The sequence below is a fragment of the Dipteris shenzhenensis genome, chromosome 17 (genome assembly GCF_047967505.1).
Source record: "Dipteris shenzhenensis isolate YYH24624 ecotype China chromosome 17, Dip_SZ_1.0, whole genome shotgun sequence".
In the NCBI taxonomy this organism is placed as follows: domain Eukaryota; kingdom Viridiplantae; phylum Streptophyta; class Polypodiopsida; order Gleicheniales; family Dipteridaceae; genus Dipteris; species Dipteris shenzhenensis.
In genome coordinates this window covers 51,283,847-51,302,768 of record NC_141612.1, presented here as the reverse complement: position 1 = coordinate 51,302,768, position 18,922 = coordinate 51,283,847, and the positions used below count along the sequence as shown (strand labels likewise).

Genomic DNA, 18,922 nt, shown 5'->3' with positions numbered 1-18,922 from the left:
CAGATTGCAAGGATTGGCAGTATACAGATAGTATTCCCTGATGGACGCACATTTATGCTTGATGGTGTTCGCCATGTGCCGCAAATCAAGAAAAATCTGATTAGCACTGGCCTGTTGGATGACAGTGGTTACCACACCACATTTGGGGATTCCAAATGGGTGATTACTGATGGCCAGGTTGTAGTGGGTGAGGGTTATAAGAGTGATACCTTGTACCCTCTTTATGTTTCCAGTGTAGGTAATCATGTTGTTGCCATAACCGAGCTGCCAAAGGTTTCATTGTGGCATAGCCGGTTGGGACACATGTCCATTAAAGGAATGCAAGAACTGTCACGTTTGGGTTATCTGCCGTCTCTTTCATCTTCAGATTTGCCTACTTGTGATCATTGCATATTTGGCAAGCATTCTATGACTCCTCATAAGAGGAGAACTCCTCAAAATAGAGCACCGCTTGATCTAGTGCACACTGATTTGTGTGAGATGCCACAGCTATCACTAGGGGGTGCAAAGTATTTCATTACTTTTATTGATGATGCCACACGCAAAGTGTGGGTCTATTTCTTGAAGCATAAAAGCGATGCCTTAGATGCTTTCAAGAAGTTTGTCGCTCAGGTTGAGAATCGGACAGGTCGCAGGCTGAAATGCCTCAGATCCGATAATGGGGATGAGTATGTGTCACATGCTTTTGTAGAGTTTTGCAAAGCTAAGGGCATTAAACAGGAACTCACAGCCCCTCATAATGCATCTCAAAATGGTGTGAGTGAGCGGATGAATCGAACTATTCAGGAGAAGGTTCGATGTATGTTGTCTTATGCTGCATTGCCCCATGGCTTTTGGGCAGAAGCCGTGCAAACAGCAGTTCACATAATTAACAGGTCGCCGAACAAGGCTTTGGAGTTGAAAGTGCCAGAGGAGGTGTGGTCTGGCAAGCCACCTTCATATAAGCACTTACGTGTGTTTGGCTGCGAGTGCTTTGCTCATATACGCAAAGAACTACGCACCAAACTAGAGCCAAAGTCTTCCAGATGCATCTTTATGGGTTATGGTGACGAAGGTGAAATGGGGTACAGGTTATGGGATCCCGTCAAACGGAAGATTATACGCAGCAATGATGTCATCTTTAAAGAGGATAGTGTACACAAAGAACCCGTGCAACCTGTGGAATACAGGAGGGTTGTTTATGATGATGTCGGACAGCAAAGAATGCCCATTAATATGCAGCAGCAGGCTGCTGTAGATAACCCTGTTCAAGAGGGTATACAGGCTGAAAATCAGCCAGACAATTTTGCCAATGATGCACCACTGGATATGCCAGCAAATGGGGCTGTAGAACAGCCGAATATGGTGGTACAGCCACCCGTCATGCATGATGAACAGGCTAGACAGCAGCCTAATCCGGAACATTTTGTTAGGAGCACCCGTGTACAACGGCCTCCTGACAGGTTTGTTCCAGGAGCCAATAATGTGGCTGATTTTATCATGCTGACAGATTGTGGTGAGCCTTCCAGCTTCAAGGAAGCTATGGGAAGAACAGAGAAAAGGAAGTGGGAGAAAGCCATGCAGTCAGAAATGGACTCCCTACTTCAAAATGATACATGGGACTTGGTGCAGCTACCTGCAGGCAGAAAGGTTTTGCCATGCAAGTGGGTTTACAAAGTCAAAGTGGATTCAAATGCTTTACCGAGGTATAAGGCCAGATTGGTTGCCAAGGGATTTAAGCAGGAGAAGGGCATTGACTTTGATGAGATTTTTTCCCCTGTAGTCAAGATGACTACTTTGAGAGCAGTGTTAGCTCTTGTTGCTCATGAGGACATGGATTTATGTCAGATGGATGTGAAGACTGCTTTTCTTCACGGAGATCTCCATGATGAGATCTATATGAGTCAGCCAGAGGGATATGCTGTTAAAGGGAAAGAGCAGCTTGTGTGTAAGCTCAAGAGGAGCTTGTATGGACTCAAGTAGGCGCCAAGAGAATGGTACAAGAAGTTTGATGCCTTCATGCAGTCCCAAGGGTATCATAGGTGTGAGACCGATCATTGCTTGTACACCAAACGGGCAAAGGATGGCAGTTTAATGCTACTCATTCTATATGTGGATGACATGCTGATTGCCAGTAAATCTCAGCAGGAGATTAGTGCTTTGAAGAAACAACTGCATAAGTCTTTTGACATGAAAGACTTGGGTGATGCAAACCATATTCTTGGCATGCGGATTATTCGTGACAGGTCCAAGGGACTTTTGTTTCTGTCACAAAAGGAGTACATTGACAAAGTCCTGCAGAGGTTTAAAATGGAGGGGGGGAAGTCTATTAGTACCCCGTTGCCTCCACATTTAAAACTCAGTAGTAAGGACAGCCCCAGATTAGATGATGATAAGGCTGAAATGGCCAAGGTTCTGTATGCATCTGCAGTTGGTTCTTTGATGTATGCCATGGATGCCACTCGTTCGGATATTGCTTTTGCGGTGGGAGTCATCAGCAGGTATATGCAAGCGGCACTGGGAAGCAGTGAAAGGTGTCTTGAGGTATCTCAAGGGTACCAAAGACTTGTGCATATGCTATGGTAGGCAGGATGCATTGGTGCATGGTTTTACAGATTCAGACTATGCAGGGAATGCAGATAACCGGAAGTCTACTACCGGTTATATTTTCACATTTGCAGGAGGTGCTATATCATGGGTGTCTCGGTTGCAGAAATGCGTTGCACTGTCAACCACTGAAGCTGAATATGTTGCAGCCACTGAGGCTTGCAAGGAAGCAATATGGCTTACTCGGCTGGTGGGAGATTTGGGCATTACAGGAGATATGCCAGTCTTGCATTGTGATAGTCAGAGTGCTATCATGTTGGCAAAGAATCCGGTCTTTCATCAAAAGACCAAGCACATAGATGTGAAATACCATTTCATCAGGGAGGTACTGGAAGACAAGCGACTTGAGCTTGTGAAGGTGCATACTGATGATAATCCTGCAGATTTGCTCACTAAGAGCTTGCCTACAGAGCGGTTTGCACATTGCCGCCACATCATGGGATTAGGATGAGACCATTCTTATTTTATGGTCTTGTATACAGTAACTGTATATTGCTGTAATTTTTATTCTTTTCTCCCCTTTAGGCCCTTTAGGTGGGAGGTTGTTGGGGTAAAGGGACATTGCCACCCTTTTATTAAAGATATGACACCTATGACTGTCTTAAGACAGTCATAGGGTGAAAGCCTAATCCTAATAAAACCTATGAGTTTGTGGTGTGGCTCAACACTTCACACCCACACTTTATGAGGACATGGATTTATGTCAGATGGATGTGAAGACTGCGTTTCTTCACGGAGATCTCCATGATGAGATCTATATGAGTCAGCCAGAGGGATATGCTGTTAAAGGGAAAGAGCAGCTTGTGTGTAAGCTCAAGAGGAGCTTGTATGGACTCAAGTAGGCGCCAAGAGAATGGTACAAGAAGTTTGATGCCTTCATGCAGTCCCAAGGGTATCATAGGTGTGAGACCGATCATTGCTTGTACACCAAACGGGCAAAGGATGGCAGTTTGCTCATTCTATATGTGGATGACATGCTGATTGCCAGTAAATCTCAGCAGGAGATTAGTGCTTTGAAGAAACAACTGCATAAGTCTTTTGACATGAAAGACTTGGGTGATGCAAACCATATTCTTGGCATGCGGATTATTCGTGACAGGTCCAAGGGACTTTTGTTTCTGTCACAGAAGGAGTACATTGACAAAGTCCTGCAGAGTTTTAAAATGGAGGGGGGGAAGTCTATTAGTACCCTGTTGCCTCCACATTTAAAACTCAGCAGTAAGGACAGCCCCAGATCAGATGATGATAAGGCTGAAATGGCCAAGGTTCCGTATGTGGTTCTTTGATGTATGCCATGGTTGCCACTCGTCCGGATATTGCTTTTGCGGTGGGAGTCATCAGCAGGTATATGGCAAATCCAGGCAAGCGGCACTGGGAAGCAGTGAAAGGTGTCTTGAGGTATCTCAAGGGTACCAAAGACTTGTGCATATGCTATGGTAGGCAGGATGCATTGGTGCATGGTTTTACAGATTCAGACTATGCAGGGAATGCCGATAACCGGAAGTCTACTACCGGTTATATTTTCACATTTGCAGGAGGTGCTATATCATGGGTGTCTCGGTTGCAGAAATGCGTTGCAATGTCAACCACTGAAGCTGAATATGTTGCAGCCACTGAGGCTTGCAAGGAAGCAATATGGCTTACTCGGCTGGTGGGAGATTTGGGCATTACAGGAGATATGCCAGTCTTGCATTGTGATAGTCAGAGTGCTATCATGTTGGCAAAGAATCCGGTCTTTCATCAAAAGACCAAGCACATAGATGTGAAATACCATTTCATCAGGGAGGTACTGGAAGACAAGCGACTTGAGCTTGGGGTAAAGGCACATTGCCACCCTTTTATTAAAGATATGACACCTATGACTGTCTTAAGACAGTCAAAGGGTGAAAGCCTAATCCTAATAAAACCTATGAGTTTGTGGTGTGGCTCAACACTTCACACCCACACTTTTGTGTCTCCCCCTCTCTCTCTCTGTCTCCTTCGTTCCACTCCCTCATTCTTTCCCTCTCACAGCCACCTCTGAAAGCACGAGAACACTTATGATTTATCTTTTAAAGCATATACCCAGCAATATCTTGTGAAGTCATCAATGAGAGTCATGACATATTTGTACCCCCCAATGGCATTTGTCCTCATTGGGCCACAGACATCACTGTGCACTAGCTGCAATTTCCTTTGTGAGAGTCTTGGACAATTCTTTTGAAAAGGAAACCGATGCATCTTACCCAAAAGACAACCCTCACACACATGTTTGGAAACTGTGTGAGTTTGAGGTACATCATTTGCCATGTCCTGTGAATGTAACTTGGCAAGAGCTCTATAATTCAGATGACCCATTCTCTCATGCCAAAGATGAGTTTCAGCAAGCTGTGAATCTGAAATAGCAAATGCTTCAATAGAGAGTGCAGCTGAGTGGTCATCAAGATGATAAATGCCCTTTTTCAAAGTGCCAGTGAGAACTGTGGCATTGTCATCACGAAGATCATATAGTAGACATCTGTATCCATCAAAAATCACTCTGAAACCTGAAGTGGCAATTGCTGAAATTGAAATCAAGTTGACTTCAAGTCCAGGCACAAAGAGATCATTCGTCAAAGTGACAGGATGACTTGAAATGGATGTGAGTTGCACATCTCCAATTCCTTTCACATCTCCAATTATTAGCACATGTGACAGCTCCCCCACAAGGTGCATTAGCTAAGGAATGAAACAACTGTCTGCAAGATGTGACGTGCTTGGAAGCACCACTATCAAAATACCTAGACTGAGCATCATTAGCAGTAAAGAGTGCATCAACTTTGGAGGGATCAAATGAGCAATGGACAGCCCATGCCCAATCATCCTAAAGAGCATGTGCATGCGAAGCATCTGCTGGCTTGTGGGATTCAATTGCATGTGAGGCATTAACTGTCAATCTTGCTTTCTTTTTCTCCGAAGCAATGCGCTTCCTGCACTCTGAAATGTCATGTCCAAGGTTGCGACAATAGTTGGATCTTTTCTTCTTCGACTTATCTGCTGTATTTTTAGATGCATTGGAGGAATTTCCACTGCTATGCGCACATTTAGGCTTGCCCATAGGCTTGGAAGCCTTGCCTCTTCCTATCTGCTGTGAAGCAAATGCATGATCAGGAATAATAGCTTGTCTATTAGCTCGATTTTGCTCTTCCTGGAAAAGCAATGTGACTAGCTGATCAAAAGAGTAGTGGTCTGGATTACCCATGGCCACTAATCGAAGGGTTGTAGCAAACCCTTGATATGTATCTGGTAGTCCATTCAATGTGGTACTGACAAGCTGAGAATTTGGCACCACCTCATCAATATTGGCAAGTTGTTCCATGAGGTCCTTGACCTTTGTCAGGTATGCATCCATAGAGTCACCTTCATTCATACTGACTTCCTGCAATTGCCTTCTTAAAAATGCAACACATGCCTCATTGCGAATCTGATAAAGAGAAGCCAATTTGTCCCAAGCATCCTTTGCTGTCCTGCAAGGCTGGATGTGTGGAATAATGATTCTCTTTCATGATAAAGCAATACAGGAATGTGCATTTGCATCTCTGGCATCCCATCTTGATTGTTCCTGAGTTGGGGGAGCAACAACAGGGGTGCTAGAAGATAAGGCATCAGGAGGAGTACCCTCTGCAGAGGGACCAGCAGTAGAGGCAACCACTGTAGCATTGGTTGGCCTCAGATCAACCCCAGAAACATTATTCCAAAAATGCCTTGCAACAAGAATATGTTTCATGAGATAAGACCACATCGGATTGTTGGTGCCATCCAACTTATCATCTTCACGAAGAATGCCAAATAGATCATGATTGTTGCCAGCCATTGCAAATGGGATACCTTGGAAAAGGCTTGAAAACCGAGAAGCCTCAAGGCTATACTGCAAAGAGCTGGCTGTCCAAAAATGACAGCAAATATTTATAAGTAAATGTTCTACAAATTTCCAATCCAAATCAAAGGGCAAATGCAGATTTGACCCAAATGTGACTGTGTCAGGCAATGTTCACTACAAAAAACAGCAAATCTGGCAAAAGCCCCAAATTTAATTAGGGCAAATAGGCCAAAAAGAGGGCAAATGCTAAAAAAGCCTCCAAATTTTGCTGAGATTTCTGTAAATGTCACCCAATGTATTGTAATCTGACCCAATGTCCTGCAAAAGTGACTCAATATCTTGCAATTTGACCTAAATGTACTGCAATCAAACAAGAAATTGTAGATCCCAAAAGATAGCCTCAGGATTCCATGCCTACTTCAGCTGCAAGGTCAGCTTGGGAGGTGATTTCCAGCATTACCCTATGGCGGATATGGTGTTCGCGATGTTCTTTTGTCCTTGGGGGCCATTTATGCACGGAGGCTGACACTCTCGCTTCCATTTGGGCGGAGATTATCTTCACTCTCAGGAGTCAGTGGGAGCGGTGTACGGGGACCTCTTTGGCAGCTCATGGGAGACTTATATCCTTCATGAGGACATGGGACTGTGCATTATTTTTTCATTTGACCCCTTTTGGGATGTCGTGGCATTTTAGACCACCTCCATGGCTTTTTTGCCACATTGTTGAGGCTAGGGATAGAGTACTTTCTCTCCGACCTGTTGTATGATTTGTTTTGAATGGAATATATCACTCTTTTCTTAAAAAAAAGATAGCCTCAAGGCTTGCAACTGCAAAATTAGGACTTGCTGTCCACAAAGTGATTGCAAAAGTGCAATTGTCCCAACGTATAGACCTCAAGAGGTAGGCTTTCCAAACTATTGAAATAGCTTGATAAGACTTCAAACAATAAAAGGAAGGTAAGGACAACAAAAGCCCTCAAAAGCCCCAAATTTGGAGAATGTCCTGTATATAGCTTCGCACATACAAAACGTGTACGGAACTCCTGGAACAAGTACGAACTGTACGGACAGCACTGTAGGTATACTAATACGGACAATAGAGATATACTTGTACAGTGTACGAGTACGGAGCAGGTACAATGTATGGACACAGATACGACGCAGGTATGTAATGTTAGATATGCTTAATGCCCCACCCTCTTGGTATCCACCAGTGGTCCAAGGTGCTCAAGTTGTAAGGCCCCCATATGAGGAGAAGCCATGTGTGAGCCCGGGACACTGGATGGATCCTGACTTGCATGTCAGGTGAGGTCTATCAATGAGTCCGTTGATGATAGAAAGGTGATCGTGTGGGAGCTTCTTATTCTTGTTGGGACCTGGGGGCCAGCTGGCTCCCATGGTGGGGGTTCGGGGGCGAGAGCCCCTGAGGCGACGGTATAGGGAATATTTCCTAAATATTCCATGAACGACTAGTCGGTTCCACCAACTAAGTTGATTGGTGGGCTCGACCGACTAGGTCGATTGGTCGACTCCACCGACTATGTTGATCCAACTACCGTCCTCATAGCTTAAAAGAGGCAACCTCCCCAGTCCATTGTATCAGATCAGATCAGATCAGATCTTTCAGCTAGTAGCTCTTCACCTAGTATCGGTCTAGATTGCCGTCTAAGCTCCATTGTGGTAGCGCACGGGTGGACGGAGCCATCATCTGTACTACATGAGTATTGACGAAAAAGTTTGTTCCTCTCTAGTTTGCTGCGTACTCTATATTCTTTATTCAGTTTCTGTTCCGCTGCACCGTGTAATTTAACATGGTATCAGAGCTTAGGCGGCTCTAAGGATCGAAGAATAGAAGAGTGGCGAGGGCTTCAACAGCATACGGAGTGATGGCAACAGGAAGCGGCTCAACAAGAAACAGCTCGAGTTCAGCAGCTGCTGCTGCACCAATAATCCATGCATTGAGGATTCGCCCACCAGTCTTCACTGAAGGCAAGCTAGATGGTATGAACTACACTCTGTGGAAGTTTAAAATTACTGCTATTTTGGATTCATATGAGCTTCTGGAGACAGTACTGGGGACTGACCCAGAATCACAAGGAACCCCTGACCTAGCAAATCCGGGAAGTACGATACCTCCTAATGCTGACCTTCTATGAGCTTGGAAACGCAGGAACGCAGATGCTTTGTTGGCCCTGGTTACAAGTACTACTGATAGTGTTTTGACCTTGATTCAGCATACATCTAAGGCAACTGTGGCCTGGAACATATTAAAGAGTCAGTATGAGACGCAGAATCAGACAAGGATCCAGAACTTGGAGAATCAGCTTGCAGCTGAGAAGTTTAATGAAGGAGAGACAGCGGAGGTGTTCATAACTCGAATAAAAAATCTGCGTGACCAGATGGCTGGTGCTGGGATACAAAAGACTAGCGAAGAGCTAGCTCGGCGGTGTCTCCGGATATGTTCACCAAGGTTTGATGGACTGGTAACAGCGCTTAACACTCATGTGAGATCCCAACCATTGTCATTTTAGGAGTTTAGTGCTTTACTTATGGAGGAGGAATTGAGGCTTAAAGTTGGAGATGGAGGTGGCAATGGGGATGCTGCTTTCTCTGCCACTACGAAAGGCAAAGGTGGTTCCTCTACCAAAGGTGAGTCCTCTATTAGTAGTGACAAAAAGAAGAAGGGCGGTAAGAAGAAGTTTCAAGGAGAATGCTTCTACTGGAAGAAGAAGGGCCATATGATTGCAGATTGCCGGGTCAAGAAAGCAGATGAAAAGAATGGTATCCTGAAGAAGACAGATAAGGGGAAAGAGATAGCTAACACAGCGGAAGTAGAGTTGGATCTATTTCTGGCCATTGAGGAAGAGTGTGTTCCTCAGTTCAAGAAGCTTCAACCACTGATTCATGGGTGTTGGATAGTGGTGCCTCCCGTCACATGACCTGCAAGAAGGGTCTATATTGTTCCATGCAGCCTCTATAGGAACCCATCATCGTGACGGTTGGTAATAACGCAAAATGCCCTGTTGAGGGTATAGGTACGGTTTCATTTGTTTCTGTAAATGGAGATGTTAAGAAACTATCTAATGTGCTGAATGTTTCACAAATCAAGAGAAATTTGCTATAAGTTGCTTCCATAACTGACCTTGACCATGAGGTGAGGTTCAACAAGGCAGGAGCAAAAATTCTGGATAGTGCAGGCAATCTTGTTGGCACAGGAGTAAGGAGGAACAACTTGTATGAGCTAAGTGCTCTTACAGCCACTGTTGGAGTGGACACAAGCAGACTTTGGCATGAAAGATTCGGCCACATCGGATTTGCAGTGCTGAAGGAGATGCAGAAGCAAGGTATGGTTGCTCACTTACCTGCAGTCGCAGAAATCAAAGAACCGTGTGAAGCTTGCATGATGGGCAAGCAACAGAGAAAGGCATTCCCACAAGAAAGCAAGAATAGAGCAAGCACTCCTCTAGAGTTGGTGCATGTTGACTTGTGCGGTAAGATGCCTACACAGGCCTTGGGGGGATCTTTCTATTTTTTATTGATTGTCGATGACTATAGTAGGAAGATGTGGGTGTACTTTCTTCGCGAAAAGGCTCAAGCTTTTGGTAAATTTAAAGAATGGCTACAGCTTGTTGAAAATGAAATAGGGAGAAAAGTGAAGAAAATCAATTCGGATGGTGGTGGTGAGTTTGTTTCTACAGAGTTTGGAGATTTTTGCAAGAGCAAAGGGATCAAGCGACAAACGACGACACCACATACGCCTCAGCAAAATTCGGTTGTTGAGCACCAAATGCGGACCACGGTGGAGATGGGGAGGTGTATGTTGAAAGGTGTTGGACTGTCAAACCAGTTTTGGGTTGAGGTTGTCAATACTGCGGTTTACATCCTTAATCGCAACTATACAAAGGCACTCAAAGGTAAAACACCGCATGAGGCTTACAATGGTAAGAAGCCATCTGTCTTCCACTTCAGAATGTTTGGGTGTGAATGCTATGCGCATGTATCAGACAAAGAGAGAAACAAGCTACAACCAAAAAGCACAAAATGTATCTTCTTAGGCTATTGTGATGAGAAGAAAGCCTATACGTTGTATGACCAAGAGGCAAAGAAGATCATAACGAGCCGCGATGTGGTGTTCAGGGAGTAGCCACATGCAGTGGAGGCAGAGAAGAGCTCTTTCACTTTATCATCAAGCGAAGAGGTAATTTACTATGGACCTGTCCCAAGAGCTATAAAGGAGGAAGAAATATCAGATGATGAAAGTATAAGTCACCAACTTGTTGTTAAATCATCGGAAAAGCCATTGCCGTGATGGGTAAGGTAGCTCTACGACCATGATAACTGGATGCCTATGTCTGTCGAGCAGCATGCAGATGGACCAAGGCGGTCTCAGAGAATCGAGGAGCAAAGGAGGGCTTCTGCTAACATAGTCAATATGGCCTTGATGGCTGAGATTATTGCAGAAGTAAAGGAGCCCGCGAGTTTGGAGGAAGCACTTGCAAACCGAGATTGAAAAAATGCTATGCAAGTAGAATATGACAGCATCATGAAGAATGAAACTTGGGAGCTTGTAGATCGACCACCTAACAGAAAGGTTATTGGCATCAAGTGGGTTTGGAAGGTAAAGTACAAGGCCGATGGGACTTTGAAAAAGTACAAAGCCAGATTGGTTGCACAAGGATTTTTGCGGGTTGAAGGGTTTGATTTTCAGGTATCTTTCGCTCTGACTGTCAGAATGATTACTATTCGCTCGGTACTATTGGTGGCTGCTCAGAAAAAGTGGCCAGTTTATCAAATGGATGTTAAATCAGCATTCTTGAAAGGTGACCTCAAGGAGGAGGTATACGTGGCTCAGCCACCTGGGTTTGAGGTCCTCTATTCTGAGAACAAGGTATGTAAGCTGAAGAAGGCTTTATACGGGCTGAAACAGGCCCCCAGAGCTTAATGCACTACTGTTTGGGGATTGAAGTCTGGCAAGAGCTAGGCAAGATCATCTCTCAACAGAAATATGCAAGGGAGATCTTGAAGGCATTTGGTATGTTCGAGTGCAAGGAGATAGCTACACCTATGGAGGTAAATGTGAGGTTGTCTATGGAGGATGCCTCACCAAGGTACAAGAAGTTGGTCGGTAGTCTCATCAATCTGTGCAACACCAGACCGGACATCAGTTTTACTGTTGGCGTTTTGAGCAGGTTCTTCGATAAGCTCCAGGAGAATTATTGGAATGCAAGGATGCGGATGCTTAGGTATGTGAAAGGCACTCTTGATTATCGCATCACCTATGCTACGGGCACTTTTTTGGTTGGTCATTGTGACTGAGATTGGGTTAGAAATGTTGATTCCAAGGAATCAATTTTTGGATATTGTTTCTCTTTAGGTTCAAGTATCCTCTCTTGGATCATTAAGAAACAACCAATAGTAGCATTGTCTTCTACCGAGGCTGAGTACAAGGCAGCATGTTTTGCTGCATGTGAAGCAGTGTGGCTGAGGAGGATCTTATGACACATGGGAGTGCAAGAGGATGAGGTAACTGTGCTGAGGTGCGGCAATTAAAGTTACATGGCCATTGCTAAAAATCCAGTGTTTCATGCGCGCACAAAACATAAAGAGATTCAGTATCACTATGTGCGTGATTTGATCGAGGACGGGATAGTGGAATTGGTCTACTGTCCAACAGAGCAAAATGGAGCAGATATCTTCACCAAGGCACTCGGGAAGGATAAGCTTCAGGGTCATCTTCAGAGACTCGGCATTGGGCCGAGAAGGTAGTTCGCCTATGGGTGGACATTGAGGGGGGGTGTTAGATATGCTCAATGCCCCACCCTCCTGGTATCCACCAGTGGTCTAAGGTGCTCAAGTTGTAAGGTTCCCATATGAGGAGAAGCCATGTGTGAGCCCGGGACATTGGATGGATCCTGACTTGCATGCCAGATGAGGTCTATCAATGAGACCATTGATGGTAGAAAGGTGATTGTGTGGGAGCTCCTTATTCTTGTTGGGGTCGTTGACGGTATAGGGATTATTTCTTGAATATTCCACGGACGACTAGTCGATTCCACCGACTAGGTTGATTTCGGCTCCATCGACTAGGTCGACTGGTCGACTCCACCGACTACGTTGATCCAACTACTGCCCTCATAGCTATAAAGAGACGACCTCCCCAGTTCATTGTATCAGATCAGTTCAGATCAGATCAGATCTTCTAGCTAGTAGCTCTTCACCTAGTATCTGTCTAGATCGCCATCTAAGCTCGAATGTGGGAGTGCATGGGTGGGCGGAGCCATCATCTGTACTACATGAGTATTGAAGGAAAAGTTTGTTCCTCTCCAGTTTGCTGTGTACTCTCTATTCTTTATTCAGTTTTTGTTCCGTTGTGTCATGTAATTTAATACATAACTGTATGGATGCAGATACGACGCAGGTACAATATATGGAACAGGTTCGAAGCGGAGTACGGAGCAAAGCGTACGGCTGTACGAAAAGTGTACGACATAGTACGGAGCGGTACGAAAACTTTTGTACGGCTATACGTTGTGTGCAAGCTGTGTGTACAGGCGTCCGTACAGTCGTACGGATTGTACGGATGAAGGAGTAGATGCAAATCCGGGGGCAGGATACAAGTCGAACTGAGCTCTGATACCACCGTAGGATCGATAAACGAAAGAGCAAGTACAAGGTACAAGGGTCGAAGAATATCCGCCGTCACGTCAACTTGAGTATAATGAAAAGGGAGGATGGCTCGATTCTCCTTGGGGAGCCTTGGGAAGCGGACTGTAACCGGAAACCGTGGAACATGGTGTGTTGTATCCATGTCCTCAACTGTGAACCCATGATACCAAGGAAAGAGGTAGACAAGGTGCGAGCCAAGGAGTATGGGGCTCTGCTCCACAGGTGTCGAGACAGTGTCGGGGGAGCTCAACTGGATGAGGAAAACGCCTCGTCCATAGATGGTGACATCTTGGATGTGGTCTCCCTCTAATGCCAAGCTTGCCTGGATCCACTCTCGTACCTGTCTCTGTGTAGGCGTGAGGCCTACAAGTCTGTCCACAAGCGCCTTGTCTTGGAGGGACTGAACTGCCCGTTGTACCTGTTGCTTGTCAGCTTTGCCTGAATGGCTGTGGGATTCGAGGGTGCTGCCATAGAGCCCCTCTGGCCAGACCAAGGGTCACCACCAAGGTTTTTGTTTTGCCTTCACAAGCACAAGTGCTCCCGTTGTAGGGAGGGAGAAGAAAAAGGGGGAAAAAACGTCAGAGGGGGAGGCGGAGACGAGGCGGGGCGAAGGAGGGAGCAAGGACATAAGAGGAAGAATGAAGGCAAGGAGGGCGGAGGGCGGAAGAGGATGGAGGGTGAGGGGGGAGAGAAGGAGGGGAGGAGAGAAGAAGGCGAGGACAGACAAGAGGGCGGAGAGGAGGTGGAGAGGGTTGCCAGCGGGGGAGAGAAGGGCGCGGGAGGAGGAAGAGGTGGAGTTGGCGGGGGGCGAAGGTAGAGGAGATGGAGGAAGAGAAGGCGGAGGCGAAGGGAAGAGGGGTGGCAGGAGGCAATTTGAGTGAAGGGGGGCGCAGCAAGCGGGCGGGGAGGCAACAGAGATGGGAGAAGAAGGGGCGGGCGGGGGCACAGCAGCGGGCGCAAGAGGGGCGGCAGGAGTAGAAGAGGCGGCGGGGAAGGCGGGGGAGTGTAGAGGGGGCAGACGGGGCGGAGGCATTGGGGCATGCTGGGGTGGTGCGGCGTCACGGGGAGCAGCAGCTCCTCAGCTCGTAGGTCCTATGAGAGCAATGTCTCCCATCCGTTAGATCGTTTGTGCACCAAATGCCGCCTTTTGACCACGATCTTACTTTGTTTTATCAAGCTAGGCCCTAGTTTGGTAAGATTGATACTCAGTTCATTGTAAAGCAAAACAATAAATGAATGCAACATATATATAACCACACTGATCACATTTGAATGTGCATGGCCCACCCATTTTGAGCCCAGTCAAGGTCTTGTACATACACTTGGTTAGTCTTTGTTGAATTGTCTTGGTCCTTAGGTTTTGTTCAGGTGAAACCTAAAGGTGGATTGTATTGGATTATAATTAGTGCTAGCCTTCGTCATGACTGAGTTTGCCCTTCACCTCCGGAGCGCCGACAGAAACTCAGTACAAAGACTGTGTAAATGGATGCTCAAGTATGTGTGAGTGTGTGGATTTGTATGTGTGAGAGCATATCTTATACTATGGTCTACACCCACTGTTGGGCGTTGATGACGTAAGTGGGGATGTCATAGTAGCTAGTCCTTGCTATGCGTGATGGAGTTTATGGTTTTCAACCTTATGAGTGACTATCATGAGATTGAAACTGCACATTAGCGTCATTATGTCCCTATGTCAACTATGCCTAACGAACCGCATTCATGTCACATATTGGTGCTATGCTACCTGGCTGGTCCCAACCTGCAGTGAATTCATGAAGTACCTCTATCTCTACTTGCCAAAGAAGTTGCGGTTCCACATTGGTCGTCGTCTTGCCCCATGATAGGGGGATTTTTCATCAGTCTATACCACTCAGGTGAATCTAGGGTAGGCCTATTAGTCAGTTCACATTCGTCACTTTGGTTGTCCGCTAAGAACTGCAATCAGTCCGATCTGAGAGTCAGTCACTCTAAGTCCCACCTAAGTCTCGACCAAGGGGTCCTTAATGCAAGCACCAAAGGACATGACCGATCCAAATTCCAGCAGCAGGTAAATGACATCACAAGAAGGTTTCGAAATCCTCATTTGCCAATTCGTCTTGGCATCCTGTGCATTGGCAGAGGAAAAGGTGTCATCACTCCCATAGATCTCATTCAGCAACAGATGTGTCCCATCATAAAACTCAGAGTCCATGTAAATTACAAAAATTCGAATATATATTTTGTTTATTTTTGAGGTGCTGACTCCTTCCTTGCCTTTGTCCGCCAGTTGAGATTCTTTTCAACTGCATGTTTAGCAGCATTTGAATAATTTTTATATAGCATATATATGTATTTGGGGCCGGAAAGTACAAACTTTTGTCCAAACTTCTCACAATTTTTTGAAATGTTTCAAAAGATTTTGTGCTTCTATGTTTGGAAAATTTTCTTGTGAATCTGCTGGAAACCACACACTATTTCACAAGCCTGAAGCTGCATATGTGAGCTCTACTCCTGCTGGGAATTGGAAGCACAATCCAGCTCGAATTTCACATCCTCAGTCTTCAAAAACCAAAAGACGAGATTGCAAATTATATCCTACCTAGACCTTCATTCATAGCTATAATCACTGTATGAATCCTTCTTGCTTATATGGAGGATGCTATAAGGCCCATGGTATTGTTCGCTAGCAACAAATAGTCCATGCTGTTTCATTCTTTGTCCACGTTAGCCTTATATATCTAGTGGAGCGTTATTACATGAAGGGTCCCTGTCATTGGAAACATATCACTGTCTTCATCGACGACTTGGGAGTTCTGTTCGTAAAGACTGTGCTTATACACAATATTATATCAATGGAACTGTCAGTGAATGATTAATGCAAGGAAATGCATGTAGTTTCTGTGCAGCTAGGGGTACTGAAAGGTGGTTTGATGCATTTAAAAAAAAAATTACATGTGATGAATAGTTTTTAAGTCCACAGGGTGTTGCATGAATCTAGATTTGGACATCTCGGTATGATAAATGTGAAAATGTTTTTCCAATGAATAGTAAAAGTTAGTGTTTTTCGTTATCTAAGGTACCAAGGAGTTACTCCTGCACATATCAAAGCAGCAAGGTGTGCAGATGAGCTCCCCAGAGTCAGCTAAAAATATACCGAAGTTTATTGAATTTTTTCAGGTAAGCTTCCCTGTAAGACGTGAAATGAGGTTGTAGTGGATAATAAATGCCTTGTTCAAGGTTGCCTCATTTTCATGTCAACAGACATCTTTTGCGATTGGAATTGCAGGATCTATTTTCATGCGGGGTTCCTACCCTTGTTTTTTTTTGGGGTGGGGCTGTTCTGCTTACAGGGTGGTAAATTTTTTGATCATTGCCTTACACTGCACTGAAAATCTTGTGTTTGCTCTAGGATGAAAATAGATTTTGTCCGAATATCGTTTACTACTTGCAATACCATGTGAGTTTATACATTTCTTTAGTAAAGGATATATAAAGAAGCAACAGGAATGTGTTTTATCATGGAGGCATGGTGATATTGTCACCCTAGCTTTAATCTAAAATGCATTTGTGCTTCTCATTGTTGAAAAGTATCTGAACATGTGCTTGTAGGCAAGTCCTACCCTGTTAGAATGCACAATGGAAAATTGAACCATGCATGAGATCATACTTGAGAATTTAGATCCTAATCGGGGTGTGCACACATACACGGAAAACTCAGATCTGGAAGAGAAAGCAAGAAATGGCAACCAATAACGGAATAATCCAAAGACAGGACCCAAAATGTGTACAAAATGTGCACTCACAAACCAGGTGCTCCTCATTAGTGCTGGAACTGAGGCCCTGACTTGTTGTGCTGGATGCCTCAATGAGGTCCTCAAGAGCTATGGGAGGAGCCCCAAAACTCTGCTGCTCACTACTTGTATTGCATGCCTCTCAATGAGGTCTTGAGTGGGTATGGGAGGAGCCCCAAAAGTGTCTGCCAGCACATTTTCTGTGCTAGGCCCCTATGTGATCTGCTCACTGGTTGAGCTCTTCACAATGGCTAACGGCTGCTGCATCTGTTGGTGCCTTTGTTGCACTCCCTGGCACCCTTGACTCCATCTTCTCTTGTGCCTTGAAGCATATATTAGGGCTGGATCTAGATTCTACTGTCTGACTGCGGTGCCCTTGGTGCTGCCTTCTTTTGCTTCTTCTAGTGCCTGGAATCGTCCTGAAGAGCGTAATGCAGCCTGCAATGCTGCTTTGCAATCTTAGATTTGTTCTGTGCCCCCCAATGGGGGCCTTATATCCTACTAGGGTTAGGGTTGCGCCCCTTACCAGTTTGTTGGCTGGCCAACCCAATCTGTGGACTGACTGACCACTGACCAGCCCTTGGGGGCCTACAGAATCCCCTATCGGCTTTGTCCATTTCCGCCCATTGCCCATAATCAGGGTTAAACAGTCAGCCCCTTAGGCCCCATCAATGGGGCCTCTAATAGGCTGGACGCATTGTGAAGAACCAGCCTTCCCAAGAATGCAAATGTGTGCAATGGATGCAGAATTTGAATGCTGATTGGCCCTCCAATGGGGAAGAGTGCCCTCGTGAGAGTACTTGTTTCTAATTCAACCTACATGCAAGGTGTGTGAGAGATGGCGGATGAATGCAATGTGAATGAAGAATGCTACGTGAGATTCACAATGAAAGGGTGATACCCTTTCATTAATGTCCCTTGAGATCACCCAAGTTCCATCTTCCCATTTACACCTACCCTTAGCCTATGACCCATGCATCCACCATTCAATGCACCTTAATGCACCCTTCCCTTCCTATTGCCCCTAGGACCTAGACACTTGTGTGCACATTTTTATTAATAGAATAAGTATCACATGTCCAAATTTGATGCCGGCTGAAGCAGTGGCTCCAGCTCGACTAGTCGTATCTACTCAGATGATCCACCGCAATAACAAATCGGTCGGTGTCCATCATAAATACATATACATGTTACACCATTGGCATATAATATATAATAATGTTTTAATGTCTACTAATCACAGATTAGTGATTTCTTTTGTCATGACACTCCCTCCTGCTTGAATGGGCAAGGGTCCTCTTTTGGATCCTCTCTTGTCTCTTTCTCTTGCATACGCTTTTCTCTTTTACTTGTGCATTTGCATCTCCTCTTCATAATCTGCAAATAATCTTCTCTTGGTAGTACACTCTCTCTTCTGAATCGGAACTTAAATCCCATCTTCAAGTTCTGATTCCTCTGGATGCTGAATATTCAAAATGCAGAAGTACCATTGCAGTGCCTCTTCAGTATCTCTTCATGCTCGGAATCCTCTTCTGAATACTTGGCTGCTGAAATCTCTTTACAGTAACTTGCTCAATAAGCTGAAACACATTCTCACCAAACTGGTCAGTATGAAAACAATTCTCTCACCCAAATGTTTCATTGAACTAGGTAGACCTTGGCTATGGATGATTTTGCGATGGAGAGCTACTTAGTCTATAGAAACTATAGACCTTCAATCTCTTTTTCCAACTCTTCTATTTCAGCCCTATTTATCCTATCAAATGCTCTACAGAGAGCAGAAAAATATTTATTCTCTGTCCATACTCTACAATGAATATGCCTACTCTCTATTCAGTTCACACATCCATACACCAGTGGTGGTTGAATGGATAGCATTTACTCTTGGTTCTATGTTCATCGTAGAGTCTTGGAATGAGGAGGTAGACGCCTCACCCTCCTGCTTGGATGCTTTGCCTTTCTCTTTTACAGAATTGGTTTTGACAATTTTGGCTAATAGAGTAAGACATTTATGCCATGGATGCCCTGGCTTATGTTTCTTACATCCGAAACATTTACCCTC

The 18,922-nt window shown here is 45.0% G+C and overlaps 1 protein-coding gene across 3 annotated transcripts in view; it reads left to right on the top strand.

The window, feature by feature from the left end:
* Positions 1–18,922, top strand: part of LOC147892265 (phosphatidylserine decarboxylase proenzyme 3-like) — a 176,740-nt gene that overhangs the window by 61,736 nt on the left and 96,082 nt on the right. For 2 of the 3 annotated variants that reach the window (XM_087388299.1, XM_087388301.1), the window contains exons 13-14: positions 16,146–16,246; positions 16,331–16,423. In XM_087388299.1, the coding sequence (XP_087244425.1) occupies positions 16,146–16,246; positions 16,331–16,423 (194 nt within the window). The remainder of the gene's footprint in view (positions 1–16,145; positions 16,247–16,330; positions 16,424–18,922) is intronic. The other variant, XM_087388300.1, reaches the window with a different exon arrangement.